Source organism: Rhamphochromis sp. 'chilingali' (genome assembly GCF_963969265.1).
Source record: "Rhamphochromis sp. 'chilingali' genome assembly, chromosome: 11".
Lineage (NCBI taxonomy): Eukaryota > Metazoa > Chordata > Actinopteri > Cichliformes > Cichlidae > Rhamphochromis > Rhamphochromis sp. 'chilingali'.
The window spans coordinates 12,693,789-12,710,145 of NC_137938.1; the positions used below are offsets into that span (position 1 = coordinate 12,693,789).

The window sequence follows — 16,357 nt, forward strand, 5'->3', positions numbered from 1 at the left end:
TAGACGACCTTCTCTACCTCCTGAGCCAGATCGAGCAGTACAAATAATGACCCAAAGCATTCTGCAAAAGCAACCCAAGAGTTTCTCAAGGTAAAGGAAATGGGATATTGTTCAATGGCCAAGTCAGTCGCCTGATCTCAACCCAACAGGGCATGCTTTTCTACTATTAAATCCAAAACTGAAGGGAAAAAGACAAGCAGCAACTGCAGGTGGATGCATTAAAAGGCCTTGCAGCATATTAAGGGAGGAAACAGACAATTTGGTGATGTCTGTGGGTTCTAGACTTCAGGCAGTCATTGTCTGGAAAGGATTTTCATCCAAGTATTAGAAAGAATCTTACTTTTAAAATGATATTAGTTTGTTGAGTTTCTTTTGAGCCTCTAAAATTGGGGCCTGTGTGTAAAAATGGGTGTAATTCCTCAAAGGTTGATGTAAACTATTTGAATTAAAGCTGAAAGCCTGCACTTCATCTTGATTGATTTAAGAAATCCTTGCCTTTCTCCATCAGGTTATAGAGCTAATTTAATATTGTTACACTGTAACAGATTAAAAGGTATGTAACACGAAGTTAAGAAAATCTGCCTTGTCAAAACTAAAAGTCGTGTGTCATGAATGCCATGTTTCCTCTTCTCAAACAGGAGAGATGTCAGTTTGTTGTTTTTGCTAAATTTGCAGTGACACCACCACAACCTCAGGAAAATACACAGGAAATTACAGCAATAATAACAAGCTAAAATACTTTGCACATTTTGTTAGGGATTTTTGCAGTCTTCATTTCTTAAAAAAAAAAAAAAAAAATCCTTTCACTAAATAATTGTAACTATTAAGCAATACAACAAGCATAGAAAATAAAGCAAATGAAACCAGCTCACAAGCGCAATCAGAAAAATCCAAAACATTGCTCATATTCAAGAATGGCAGATTTGAGCTTTAGTCCCCCCAGCAGCAGCAGCAGCAACCACACACACACACACACACACACACACACACACACACACACACACACACACACACAGGTTAAATTTTAACAAATCACACAGAATCTAACAGTGCAGCTGCACTTGTGCATTAACCCTCACCCTGATCCCCTCACACCCTCTTACAGCCATGATTAAGGGCCACTGGGCTCACGCAAGAGGCCATGCTATCACTCCCCACACCCTGCTAATGTACACCAACTGTACCTATAGCCCATTATGGAAGCAGAGCAAGAGTAAATTTCCGTTTAACAGCCGCGCATTTACACGCACTCCGTCATCTGCCCCGTTGTTAGTTTAAGCCAGCCATTTCATAACTGCCTCTATGTGAAGGTGGTGCATGTGTGTTAATGACAGTGAGGAAGTGTGTAGGTTTAAAGACTAGTACTGCAGGGCAGCGAAGGCAAACTTCATGTGTACACACACACACACACACACACACACGCAATTGATTTTCAGAAAGGGAGAAGCTCCTCTTGCTGGAATCAAGATTAATAAGAGGCCCATCAGATCAGTTAGCAAAAGTAGGAGGGGGAAAAAAAAAAAAAAAAAAAAAAGAGGGGAAGAAACGGAAAAAGATATCTGTAAATTAGGAGAAAGTAACGAAGAGAGCACACAATACATACTACACATACTACCAGTTTAGTCTCTCTGCACACAAAGGAAAGAAGCCAGAAAAATACCTGCACGGCTACATTTCCACCCAACAATCCTCTACCCCTGCCCGATATAAGTCAGAGTAGAAGAGCCGATCCAACACAAGGCTTTTGTCAAGGTCCATATAGACTCATAACTAAGCCTGAACTTCTATGGAGAGTTAGACGTGCGGGCACGCACACTCTAAGGAGACTGTTCTTCTGGGACATGGGGGGCTTTAATGACAGCAAGCTGCACTGAAAAGGGGTCAGGCACGGGGGGGGGGGGGGGGGGGGGGGGACACGACTCATTGTTCAGAGGCCACACACGCGCGCGCGCACGCGCGCGCACACACACACACACACACACACACACACACACACACACACAGAGAGAGTCACTTTACCTCACACAGGATAACACGCCCACACTTATCCACACAAAAGTGAGCAAATAAATTCAGTTCACGCTCATACATGAATTGACAAAGTTGCAGGCTCATGTACAGTCACGGATACTGGTTTTATTTGTCTATGAATGCATACGTGAACACACACCCTTTCAGCTGTGCTTGCAGTGCGAGTGTACTCTGGGGTAGGAAGGATCCAATTTGATATGACCTTGAGAGCAGAGAGAGGTCTGGTGGAAGAGAGGGATGGAGTGTGAGGAATGAAGTGATGGTTTCAGTCAGATGCCTGTTGCAAATACTTGTGAGAAATGAGATGACCTTGAACTGACTGAGATAAATAATAGAACAAGCCACAGCAGTGTGACACAGTGACATCTGTACACGTAAAACGGGCATGCATCAAGTGTTGAAGTTAATCTAACCTACGTGTTCATGCAGCATAGTACGGTGTAATAAAGCAACAAATCACAGTCAGTTTTATTTTGATGGCTCCAGATTTACAGATATGCTAGATATCGGCACAGAATTTAAAAAGTAATCTTTTAAGTTCAACGTGAATTGTCTTCAATCATAACAACAAGCGTAAATGCACAGCATTTAAACACAAAATGAACACTGTCAAAAACTCATTCTGACAAAAAAAAAAAAAAAAAAAAGGTTTGTTAAGATGATAAATTCAATAATTTGTTCCCCCCCATCCGGTTTAAGAAAAAAAATAAACAAGAGTGCCAAGAGACAATTACCATCTATAGCCTTTAAGTTTCTTCCATTAAAAGGAAAATTAAAAACAACATGTTTCATATTCTCTACTAGCAGACGTGAATTTTCTGGTGCAAATTAGCAAACAGAAAGGCGCGCTTATCATTGAAGACGTTTATTACAAGCAAATCACAGATGTGCATTAACAAACAGTTCTCAGCTTCTGTTTGTTCGTCTTGAGCACGCTCTTAAAAACATCAGACAGATCCCAGATGTGAATGTGTGCAGCACTGAGATCAGCAGATAAGTGGGTAATGTCGACACGCTGCAAATACAATCTGCATGTGTCATCTGTAAACGCATCCCTTAATTAAATAGGAAAAAAATCTTAGACTTCATATGGTGAAGCCAAATAGCTGCTAAAACTGGAAGTATTGAAGCCTTGGACTACAATACCTTTTAGTCATTGTGAGATGACCCTTTTCTTAGAGTTCATGTGCCCAACATGTGAACATGAACAAAATCTACCCATCCCTGCATTAGTATACTGATCAACCAGATAATTCAAAGTTGATACTTTGGCTAGTTAAGACATGTTTTGGTTGATCAGTTTCAGTTATACAGAGCCTCAAAAAGTTTAATTGTTTAGTGGACTCCACCAGCTTTGAGCTGTATAGTAATTGTCCACAACTTGTTGCAGTGAGGCATGCAATATAAAAGTTAACGAGCAGTGAAAAAAAGTCTTCCATGTGGAACCATTTCAATTTACAAAATGAAAGCAGACCAACACGCACTTGTGATCTTTGAGACGCAAGAGAAACACTAGAAAATTTTTAAAGTCTCTATTCTTTGTGGTCAATATTTTGTGCTCAAATGGACACTTGCACTTTTGCTTTTTATTTTGTTAGTAAGAGAGTCATTTGGGTATTTTAAGGTAAATCCTCTATAACCTGCATCAAGACTTCTCTAGATGCTTACTGAGAATGAGCGCAGGAAAGCGGTAATTGGGAGGGTAATTCGACCAACAGCGTCTGGAACTCCACATAAACGTGTTGCTGTTGGCCTGCAATCGCACCGTGCAGTTTTTGCTTGGCTCACAGTTCAACATATTTTTAACAGCCGAGCAATAATTTTCTTACCTGTTCTTCCCACACTCTGTCCACCAGTAACATGATCTCTCTATTCTCATAGCATTCTACTCCCACACTTTTTCATTGCCTCTCTCACCATCGCTCTTGCCCACTGACATGTACATATTTACTAAATATTGCAGCAAACCTGCCAACTCCTCATATTTACTATCATGACAAAAGAAAGAAAAAAAAAAAAAAAGACAGTCGCACACACACACACACACACACACACACACACACACACGAATCAGAGCAGACAGAGGGAATGGCGGGTGATATGATGCAGGAGCTATCGATCAGGCCCTTCATAACCCATTTTCTGCCTTCTCGGTGGTAGAAGAACCAGTACATGTCAGTGCGTGCATGTGTGAAATGAATTTATCAAGATGCTCTGTGTATGCATTCTATGCGAGCGCGAGAATACTGGGATCAAACTGACAAAGCGGAGGGAAAAAATAAATAAACTGAGCTTGTTTTTCTGCATTCTAGGTAATCCGAGAAGTAAATCAGGTTCCATCAATCATTTCTACAACATATCATAATGGGTGAGTTGCATGGACTAGGGACTGCCAGAGAAGGGAGGGGTACAGGGTGGAGTTCTCAGGGTGGTGGGGGTTGGGGGACAAAGTAGGGGGGAATATAAGGATTGAGGGAAGGATGGGCCTCCTGCCCTGAACTTGAACTTGGAGCTGGTGGGGTCAGAGAAGGGAGGAGAGGGTCAAGCACTCAGCGCAGCTGGAAAAGGAAAAAAAAATCCAGTTGAGTGACATCAATATCTCCCAGCTTAAAGGCAGATGGGGGAACAAGGGACAGAGTGCTATTTAGCACGCTCTGTTTCAAGACAATCCCAGCATATATACACTGATGCTCGTTTTACCGTCATTCAGTGTTTGCTGGTTTTGTAAAACACAGGCAAGAATGATCGCCTGAGATATGCCACAATCACTCTTTGGATCCTGATGCACAGACTTAGGAACGTGACCCAACAAAGGTGTGTGTGTGTGTGTGTGTGTGTGTGTGTGGGGGGGGGGGGGGGGGGGGGGCAACAACTTCGACACTCTGGACTGATTCACACTGGTTAGGAAAGATTTAAAGAGATACAAGATATGGAAGGCGAAACTTTAACAGGGGAGTTGAAGAGTGCAATTTTGCAACAGTTTTAAGACGACGTGCTGATCTACATTTGCAACACAGAAACGCAATAAGTCAAACCTTGCTGACCATCTTACCTTGGTCTGGAGATAGTGGGGGTAGTAGTAGGTGTAGTGGGGGTACATTGGCTGCTGTTCCAAACGTTTTCCCATGTAGCTGGAATCCAGTTGAAGGTCCTGGAGGCTGATCACTTCCGAGGGGATGGCCTGAATTCTTTAAATGACTGCTTCCAAGAGTGGGGGATGAAGAGAGAACGCTCTCCTCTCACTGGTGAAGGTGATACACGCGCAGAAGGAGGAATGGATAGAAGAACAGATAGTGCTTGAGATTTTAGTCCGTCTACTTGTCTGAGAGCTCAAAGGGAATCTCACAGAACCATTCCTTGCGTGGGTCTGGAAAGAGATTCCGGAGTGGCAGCAGAAAGAGGTTTGGGGAGAAGGAGGTGTGGAGTGAGGAAAGGAAGATATGAAAGGATAGCAGAAATACGGGAAACAATAGAGGGAATTGAAAAGCCTGACTGAGAGGGGGGGGGGGAAAGCAGAGGGAAGAAGAAGAGGATGATAAGGAGGAGGAGGGATGAACGGCTGGGTTTCGGTTGCCGGTTCCCTGCACACTCCGCTCTAAAAATTTGACTCACTCTTCTTCTGTGCTGCCCTGAACATGCCCCTTAATTTGCTTTCCAGTGTCTTTCTCTTGTCTCTCTCCAGCTCTCTCTCTCTCTTCCTGTGTATCCGTTTCCCTGTCTCGTTCTTCCTCCCCCTCTTGTGTACCAGACGAGACCCTGATCCCTCTGGGAGCTCGGCTGTATCCTGGAGAACACACGCTGTCCTCTTCTCTATCCTTAAAAGACAGGGAAATCAGCGATGAACTCACACATGGATGTGGAGCTGGGGAGAAAAGAGGAGGAGGAGGAAGAGGAGGCGGAGGCGGAGGAGGAGAGAGGGTGGTCTAGAGCTGAAGCTGTGACTGCCTTTTTTTTTTCCTCACTCCCTCCCTCTTTTGTTAAGCTCCGGGGATAGATAGGTAGATACTGCTGAAGCCCGGCGTGGAGGATGAGCAAAAAGAAAAAGCCGTGGTGAAAACTCCTCTAGCTGAGGAAGAAGCAGATGGCGTTATCCAGACGTGCACTCACACAGAGGAAAATCCCTTCTGATCCACAAGGTGCCCCCTCCAACTCTCTTCTCTTCCCCTCTCTTTCTTCTCAAGCTCACTCCCTGACGGCTTGCTTCCCACTGCGCCTGGCAGCCGTCACTGTGTGTGTGTGTGTGTGTGTGGTGGAAGTGGTGGCGGCAACAGCGGTGGTGGAGGTGGTGGTGTGTGCGTGCGGTATGTGTGTGACTGTGCATGTAACTGAGAGGGGAGTGTGTTTGTGTGGCTGTTGGCGTCTGCTCCACTGTGCGTGCTGAGGCATAGAGGGGCTCGGCTCAGCGCAGCTATGCTCCTCCCTCGCTCTCTCTCTTCCTCTCGCTGTCTGGCTCTCTCGCCCTCTGTGTTTATGATGGAACTATAGAACAGTGGGAGTGGCTGGTCCTGCCCTCTTCCAAGCCCTTGTGAGTGTGTTTGTGCTAAATAGAATATGAGAAAAAGAAAGACCGATAAGGGCTGCTCAGCTTGAAAGGTGGAGGTGGGTGGCGGTGTGAGCTGGAGTGAAGAGTGCAACGAGGATACATAAAGAATATTTGGAAAACAGAGGACCCCCTGCTGGCACCCTACAGGTGCAGCAACAATTGAGCAGCAAAATGGTCATTTTTCACTACATGTACGTGATTAATTAATGCCATCCTGGTTTAAACAGACTGTTGAGATTATCTAATATAACCAGCAGAGATAAATTAATACATAAAAGCTTATAAGCTTAAAACAGTCCCTTCCAAACTGCACAGGATGCCTTGCTGCACACAGCAATGCTACTTTCACACATGTCAGCAAAAGGGCCCGACATGGAGGGTGTATGTAGTTCAGTGGTTGTATGGCACAGTGACCCACTGACACAGTGCTGCCTGTTATGTGATGTAACCAGGTTTAAGTAGTGCTCTTACATAAGCAAAGTGAGCCATGCATGAAAAGGCTGCTCTGCCCTCTGACTACAGCTCTCTGTGAGAAAGAAAGATACAAGGGTTGGCAGACAATGCACTGCAGTGGAAAGCGGGGGCACAAGAACAGAAAGCATACATGAAAACTCTTAGATAAGAGCTTCATTTCTTGTGGGCAATTAAACTACTTTACAGCCTGTGATGCAAAAACACATTAATATTGTGGGCTCCTCTAAGAGCCATTTGTCACTATGCCTACATGTACATTAATTTTTTCATACCACTCTCCACAGGTTTGAGTGAGTCGTGCAAGTTATAAGCAAGTCGAGCTAATCTGGTGAGTAGAGAAGTCATTGCTCTGGTCAGTTAACTCAAATAACATTCGGCCGGTCTACCTTAGTTTACACTCACTGTAGTCATAAAAAGTCACATTTTCAGCAAAAACCAAACTGTAACAACTATACTGAGTTTTGCTCTGAAATTCTAATATAACTTTATTCTTTGAACATCTTTTGAAGATGAAACCGTTTTCCTACATAACAGCTTCTGACCATATAAGGTTTTCATAATAGCAGCAATACTGGTCAGGACAAACCAGTTAAGCAAAACTGGATAACCAAAATTATATTTTTCACCTTAAAAATATACTGTAGCATCTCCCTCTCTGGTTTAAAGGGAAACTTCACGTACTTTACTAAAACTGACTGTTGAACTATTCCCATTGTCACAGAGTATTTTTTGGCAGTAGTGGTAAAGACAGCAACACTTGTCTCTACTACTACTACTAACATAATGTTTGAGAAACATGGCTCTCGACCAAAGACTATGAAAGTGAAATGGTCCTTGAAATTACTAAATATTATTGACCAAACCAATCCCTGTTTCGTTGTTTTCCCCATAGTTCACAAAAGTGGAAAACCCAAGAGGAGAAAATGATGTTTATGCTCCTGCTTTTCTTCACCTTAAGGATACCCGTGGCCTTAGATACTCAATATTTACAAGTTGAATGGGTGGTAGAGCCTTCAGATTCCAGGCCTCTCTTCTGTGGAACCAGCTTCCAGTTTGGATTTGGAAGACAGACACCATCTCTACTTTTAAGAATCTTGAGGTAACTGGTTGATATGTGGTGCTGTAAGTCACCCTGAAACAAACTGTTGTGTTGGGCTGTTTAACGTCAAAATTGTGAAGACACGTGCATTCATGCAGTTTTCCCCTGCAACAGACTGGTGATAGAGTGGCTAAAGGCTGGTGCACCATGCTTCTTGCCTAAATAAGGACATGCTACAAAAAGAAATGGACAAACAAGGACTGTTTTTTCTACGCCTAACATTCAGACACACTCATTGTTCGTATGCATCAGGAGTAATTGAGTTCAGCATCTTGCGCTAGGATACTTCGACATGCAGAGTAAAGATGCCAAGAATCTACCCACCGCCCTTAGCAGCAGACCTGCAACATTTATGTACAGACATCTTCAGGGGATGAACATAAACACTGCTCCATATATAAGAGATGGGTAAAAAATTCTATACCACTGATAACGATGATCTTTACAGCCTTTTGTGGACCAAGCACACTCAGGTCAGAGTTTATGCACTTCTGAACCCGGAGAACTTTATAATTCTGACTTTTGGATGAACTATTCTCTTGTGTCCCGTGTCCAAAATGCAGGAATTAGAGACCACTGTAGTGTTAGAACTCAGTTTATTGTCCTCTTTTAGCTCTTACTACAGAGAAGGTACAAAATATGAGTTCTTACTGACATAGGCGTAGTGTAATTGGTACAGATTTAATTGTAGGGTGACTGGTTGAACACACTGATGCAGCTCCAGCAGCCACTGCCAACATATTACCCATGTTAACAAAAGCTCTTAACACAGTCCTTAAAAATGGAAGAAAAACACAACAAATTTAATGTCCAAGGTTTGTGGAGTGTGTATACAATAAATGAAATGAAGGGCAACTTTGACCCAGTATGAAATATTCTAAATCTTCACTACCAATTCCACGTAACTCCCCTATAGTCATCCACCACACAGGGAAGCAACATAGAAAGAAAACAGAGGGTGAAACTGGATAACGAGGAAATAAAAGAAGAGGTTATGCTGCATCACCAACTGCTGGCCAGCTATAACATCCAATTTCTCTCAGCAACGCAAAAACAAACATTAAAAAGGTTTGTTGTTTCCAGGGAATTTCCCCAGTGGGTATTTACCACCAGGTAGTCCTCAGAACCGCTTGGTCAAATAAAGCTCTTATTAGGATCTAACTGGGTTTTCAAGAGTTAATTGAGGAAAATCTTACCGGTCTTACCTTAGCACTGATGTGTGAATGCAGGTCTGAGTCAAAGTGTGCAACACAGTTCTAACCTTTCATCGTGCCCGTAGGCAAGCCTGAATTCAGCACTGTAAATCCCTTTCATCTGCCTTGTTAACCATTTGACAAATTGAGCTTGTTTACTCTGCTTCTGAAACAAATGTGTCATCAGGAGTGCATACATTTATTTCAATACAATAAGAGTGTTAGGTAATCAAAATAACTTGATCTTTACAATTGTGTTTTTGTGCAAATGTAGGTGATGTTTAAGAATTGTTTTTGCATGGTTTAGTCTTCAAATTTGCTTATATACTGTCAACCACTTAGTTTTAGACTATATTTCTTCTAAAGAACCTGTGATTATTCATTACAGTAAATTATTACTAACCATAAAATCAAATTCTTTTCAACCCAAAGTAATCCTGGAAGGTAGTAAGTCATCAGATAAATGGCTGCTCATCTTACAGTGTGTATGATGTACTTGAAATGGGAGACAAGTGACTCAGATTGAAGTCATTAGCCGACAAGCAATTAAGCACAAGTACAAACCATCAAGATTTCTCTTTTGCATGAAGAAAACAGGTTCCTGCTTTGACACACACTCTTCAATTAAAAAGAAAAAAAGTTAAGTTAAAATATGATGCCACATATTTTTATAACCATACAAGCTGCTCTATGAGGCTTAGAAACAATATTCCTCTGAGCTGAAGGCTAACATTGACATCCCTCTACTGTTACAGCATGCTAGCACCTGTTAATGTTAGGCTCAAAAGGTCATATTTACTATAGTTGCTTTAAACTTTAACAGTGCTGGACTTTGCTACATTACATGTGTAACATTAACCATGGCAACCATTCTGGCAAGCAGGACATCAAATTATCCAAGCTAAAGCAGCATCACCAACTCTCACACTCATTTTTTCCTCACACTCAAAGGAAGAGGCCTCAAAGTCTTTTTTAATGTGCGAATGGCAACTTTCATATTTTAATAACACCACTTGTCCATAAACAACAAGGCATCTGAGACAGTTTAAACACTTAAACTTTCCGAAGGATAATAAAGAAGCTCTAGATGATTCATGCAATCCAGGTTTAACAAAATGTTAATGAGGCTTGAAGGGTAGTTTATTGCTGTGTGCGTAGGAGTCTCTAGACATGATCCATTTAAACATCCCCAAATCGAGAGACTTTCATAGATTTCTGCTCTAAAATCAACTGTCAGGAGCAAACAGTTACTCCTGAACACTTTTCTATACCAGACAGGTGAGTCTGTAGTATAAATAAAAAAAATAAAATAAAAAAAAGCATTTGCATTAATGATCATCATAATGTGCCTGATCTGTTTTAGTGTAATCATAAAAAAAGAAAATTGCAACAGATATTCAACAATTTCACAAGTTTAGGAAACTAAACTGGCTCAACAGTTTTATTAAAAGGAAAGCTGATTTGAGCAGATAATTTTGGGTAGTTTTCACATAATTCTATTCCATCATGTCCAATCTTGAATCATTTCAAATGATCAAATCACTATTTTTATTATGTTGGGGAAATAAAACAAGCGATTTGTGAGAAACTGCCAGCAGCAGAAATTATGTAAGTATACCTTTAAAGAGCATCCATTCCCTGTCAGACTCTCACACACAGTGTTTGATCGAGTAAGGTTGCACATTCATTCAACACCATGTGCAGAATGCCAAAAAACAATGCATACAAGGAGCCAAGGGATGTGTATGTGTGTAATATCAGTAGCATACCAACCGAATGTTTCATGAATTCTTAAGATTCTGCTGACACTGAAGTTTACGAAAGAGAGGGAATTGATTCCTCCACAACTTCATAGTTCTATTATGAGCAGCACAATCTTTACATCTCACTCCATACGCTGCCAGAATAAAGCTTCCTAATTACCTTATCCAGTGACAGGACAGCCTTAATTACTATAGTAAGTTCACGCCAGTTAATTGTCTTAATTTTAATATCAAACAGACTTATAAGCACAATCTAATTCTCAGCCAGTTTCTACAGACTGAATGTGTCCCTGCTGCATCTGCATTTCTTAACAAAAAGGACATTGTTCTAAGGATTTTTCCAAGTCCAATGTTTAACAAATAACAGACATCAAAGCAGTTTGTAAATGGAGCAGGAAAGGCCATGCTGTGTCTCAGGGATGCGTTTCTCTCATCACTGACCACCAGATGTATAACAAACACTGAGCCACAAAAGAGAGTGAGGGAAAAAAAAGGAAGAAAAAACAAGAGTCAAATCCTTACATGTTAGTTCAGATACAGCTGGAAAAATACAAGAGGTCATATGATGATGATAGTCCTCTACAGAAGCTGCACTGGTAGGATTCAGGAAAAACACTTGCCAGGATATCACCACACACGCGCACACACACACAGTGGTATTCGCACACAGCAGATTTACAGTGGTAAATGGACTATTACATCCAATTGCCACACACAGCATGAGGAAATTTGTCTCATTGTGAGTCTCCTGAGATACAAACATGGGGACTACACAGAATGCAGAATAAACGGTTTCCTCAATCCAGGAACTCAAAGGGGAAGAAATTAGACCTAAAGAAATGATATCATTGGCATTGTGTGTTTACATCTACGCCACATTCTCTCAACTGTTTTTTGCACATTGTCAGTACTGCTGAAGATTTTAAAGAAAGTGAATTGGCAACTGTAACTGTAACTTCTGTCGGTGCTGTGCTTTTGGAAACCGAATTTCCCAGAGGAACCCACCCGAGGGATTAATAAAGTTCTATCTTATCTTAAACACAGGTAAGGCTGGTGGTTTAATAACCTGCTCTTCCTCCCCCCTGATACCTCAGATTGCTCCTGCTGTGTGATGATGTAGGACACAAAGACTGATTCAAGCCTCTAATGTAGCAGCTAGGAAAGACCAAAAGTTACACATCTCACCTGCAATTCAAAACTTCCCTGCTGATTTATTGCATTGATTTAATTTGCCACTCATCTATTTCAACTGGGTCTCCTTTATGTACTAATTAATTTGTTGTTGTTGTTTTTTTAAATACAATTGTAAATAATGTGAATATACAAATAAAATGTCTTGAAGTTAATATCCAAGTCTTGAAATTTAGTGAATCTTTACACCTTCCCACATTCTCAAAGACTTCTTTAATAGCAGAGGTAAGTAAAGCCACACGCTGCCTCAAAGTATTGATAAGAAGTAAGATTAAGTGCTAAACTCAGTCAATGGGCTACCAGAGTATATTGTAAGTATTGTAAGTATTACTGTAAGTTGGAATGACAGTTTAGCAGTCAATACCAATACCAGTATAATTACACAATTTTTCACACCCAATTTGATACATATTATTCCATGTACCTAAACATAAAATCCTCGATTAAAAAACAAACAAACAATAATTTAAAAAATAATTTAATTTTTTTTTTTTTATTATTTTTATTTTATTTTATTTTTTTAAATGAATGGCATGGTTATAGCACACCATTTAAATGCTAAGATTCTGCTCACAGGACAAGTTATTTACATCAAATTATCTTAAACATTTATATGACATGAGCCATTACAAATATTATAGCCTTTGTGATGTAGCTGACTTTACAACTGCAATGCCAGCTTTCCCAACCTAAATGGAAATGCATACTTCGCAGTAACATAAGGAGAATGATCATTTGGATGTTGCTGGATATTGACTGAAACTCATTCACCTTGAAATCTGTGAATAAATCAGGTAGTTGGGTTTTTAGGTGCTTTACTAAACCTAATGTTTATTGTATATTTCCTTTTAGGGATCAGTTATTCCCCTTTGCATTTTGAGGTGGATGACCAAAGTATTTCCATACCCAACTCTTACTGCCTTCATCAACAAGTCAGGTTGGCACCATCTTGGCAGCTGCAGTAGTCACCATTGTAGTTTTTACTGTGTTTATTGTCATCCTTCTTCAACATGTGTAGAGGCTAGAACACTTGTATGCTGCCCCATTCATTTAATTTTTTTTTAAAACTAATTTCAAGGGTCCCCATTATGTAGCTATTATATTGTTGTTTTGTTGCCAAGGAAAGTTCTTTTGTGTCTGGTGTAATGTCAGATAATGTGGAGAAAGCTTGCAGCAAAAAGAAAATAAATGCAATTTTTAATAATTATTTCCTACACCAATATTGAATGTATTGACAGTCATTTTGGCTTTGACTGGGTTTATACTGAGAAATGTTACAGGATGATACTAGCCAACACTTGTCTTTAACCAGCAAAAATGCCTGTAGGCTTACTGGGGCAGTGTCGGCTCAGACTAGCTCAGATTCTAGTCTTTCTTATAACAGATACTAGTTGTTAGATTTGGTTAATCCAAATACATGGAATTTTAAGTAATGTAAGATCTTATCTAAAGTATTCCGACGCTTTGGAGAAGTACTGACAGACAGAATGCATGACTCTGTTAGTGCAGTAGCTGTACTGTGCTGTAGGTAGTCTAATCCTAATGTAATGTTCAGCCTGAAACTAATCACATACAGCACCTCTAAATAAATCAGGAAATCATCTTCAGTTCTACGACACAAATAATGGGATGGCTCTAGCTCAGTTGGTAGAGCGGGACACCTACTCACCGCAAGATTGGTGGTTCAATCCCAGTCTGCTCTAGTCTGCATGCCAAATATCCTTGGGCAAGATACTAACCCCATGTTGCCCTCCGATGCATCCATCAGAGCATGAATGTGAGTGAATGTTAGATAGAAGCACTAAAAACCTTAGATAAGTGCTTGTGTAAATGCACATGATTGGGTGAATGCACAAGTTGTGTAAAGCGCATTGAGTGCTCAGTGAGAGTAGAAAAGCGCTATACAAGAACCAGTCCATTTACCAACTTTAAGTATTTTTACTTAAGCATCTATGATAGCAAGTGACACTAGCAAAAATATTCTGAAATATGAGGCACAGCATTTTTAAATGGACAACAGCAAGAAGCAGATTAAGAACAGAGGACACACGTTCATGTTTCAGGCAATGAGACAGGCAGACAAGCTAGTGGAGAGATTGTGTTACAGTATATGGGAAAAATTCCAAACCATCTCCACTGCCATAAGGCCATATGAAATATCACTTCAAACCAATAACCCCTTGTACAACAGTGTATGCTTCATTACATGACTGAATCAAAACTGTGACAAATCACCTTAGGCCCCTTTGCAAATCCCACTCCTCCCATGCTCTTTTCTTCTCCCTCCCTCTCCCCTCCCATCTCAACAGTAAGGGATGGCTCACTTTAACACAGATCATCATTTTATTAAAAATGAAAAAAAGAGCAGCGCGTCAGTGGATTCATTTTAACAATTATGCAAATCAGACAGGAGATGAAGCTTTTATTAATGTTAGAGAAGTGTTGCATCAGATACTGCAGAAGTTCATTAAGTTACTCCTGCTGAAGACGAACACATTCTGATTAGTTTCACGTCACTGTGGTCTGTATCACATTATCTTCCTGGGCTGTGTCAGCGCAAAACTCCCCATGGATCTTTTGCTCCAGTAATATATGCACACGGGGTGGTACTTCACAATTAAAAAGTGCACAAGTTGGATTAATACCAAGATGTCTTCTGTGTTTTGTTGTGGTATCACAACATAATATAGGGGGTTGATTTTGTACCTCCACTTCTTCCACTTTATGGAATAATATATCACTCATAATTCATTCCCAGTTTTAATCATCCCCGTCCTTCAGTCACTGCACTCTTGCAAAAAATGATGCCAGTCTACCTGGCTCTCTCCAGCCCTCTCTTTCTCTGTCTTTCTGTGCAGGTACAGGGCATGTGAGGTGGTGGACCGTGACTGACTGACTAGAGCCCATGCTTGCTGTGGCTTCGAGGGGTAATTAATTTCAGCAAACGACCGCCACGTCTGTCGACTTTTATAAACGACCGTTTACGCGCTATGGACAATTTAACCACTCCACTGAGCCCGCCTTGACAGAGATGAGTAGAGAGATGTAGGAGAGGAAAGGATAGACGGGGGGAGAGACAGGGGATGGGGACCACGCTGCTAGGTGACTGATGGGAGATTTAATCAATAGAGTAAGCACATTTACTCTCATGATGCTCACCCAACATCCATATTCATAGTCTTAATTCTCTTGACACCTACGCTGTTGCACACCACACAAATTATAATGCATGAAGGATTTCACTACATCTCATCACTGCTAATTACGTGTTCCACAGTGGAATAAACATCATTGTGGTACTCTAGTCAAATGACACTACTCTAGATCTAAGCTTAATTTGATAACCAAAATGACTGTCTTCATCTGTATCCTGGCACAGACACCTGAACAGACCAATTTTCTACTTATTAATGTCACTGCCCATATTTGGAATCATTGGAGAAGAGGAAGGGGGGGGGAAAGGCAACTATGTCACAATAATGTCCTCCTTTTCAACAAAATGATGACATCTGAACTTTTTGTTAGAGAAAATGTTTGAATTGGCTGTGACTCGGCTGTGATAGTACTGAACAATGTCTGGTTACTGTTTGCTGTAATTACTTAAATCTAGACATCATCTCTTAAATCCGAAGAATAACTGCTCGGGCAACCTCCACCCAACTATTCACCCTTGCATCCTTGAAATATAGGCTGCACCACTCGGAAAATACAGCTGAATCTACAAAGAACTTTATTAAAGGAGATACAAACTACATTAATTACCATAAGAAATTAGATAAACAGATAACGTATTGTGATTTTTGTCTGAATTATCCTCTCTGTAGCTAATTAAATATACAGCATTTTTTCTGACTGACTCGACCTATAAGCATATCCCAGGAGTGCTTAACTACTACAAGGAAATACTGATTTCAGAAAGATGCCACTTTCTGCAGTAACTAGAAAGACAATGAATCACAAAAGGACAAATAAAATCATTCTCATTTCTTTCATCTGGATTTTCTTTTCAGCCATGTAGGAAATTGCTCCTGGTTTTTATAGACAGAGACGGAAGCTGTCAGGG

The 16,357-nt window shown here is 40.7% G+C and overlaps 1 protein-coding gene across 5 annotated transcripts in view; it reads right to left on the reverse strand.

The window, feature by feature from the left end:
* Window positions 1–16,357, reverse strand: part of LOC308406293 (RNA-binding motif, single-stranded-interacting protein 3-like) — a 164,353-nt gene that overhangs the window by 116,935 nt on the left and 31,061 nt on the right. For 2 of the 5 annotated variants that reach the window (XM_080897215.1, XM_080897213.1), the window contains exon 1: window positions 5,084–6,388. The exons of 1 other annotated variant lie outside the window; for it this stretch is intronic. In XM_080897215.1, the coding sequence (XP_080753341.1) occupies window positions 5,084–5,158 (75 nt within the window). In that variant the 5' untranslated portion in view covers window positions 5,159–6,388. Of the gene's footprint in view, window positions 1–1,660; window positions 1,731–5,083; window positions 6,389–16,357 lie in introns of those variants that run through there. 2 more of the 5 variants (XM_080897214.1, XM_080897219.1) reach the window with 2 other exon arrangements.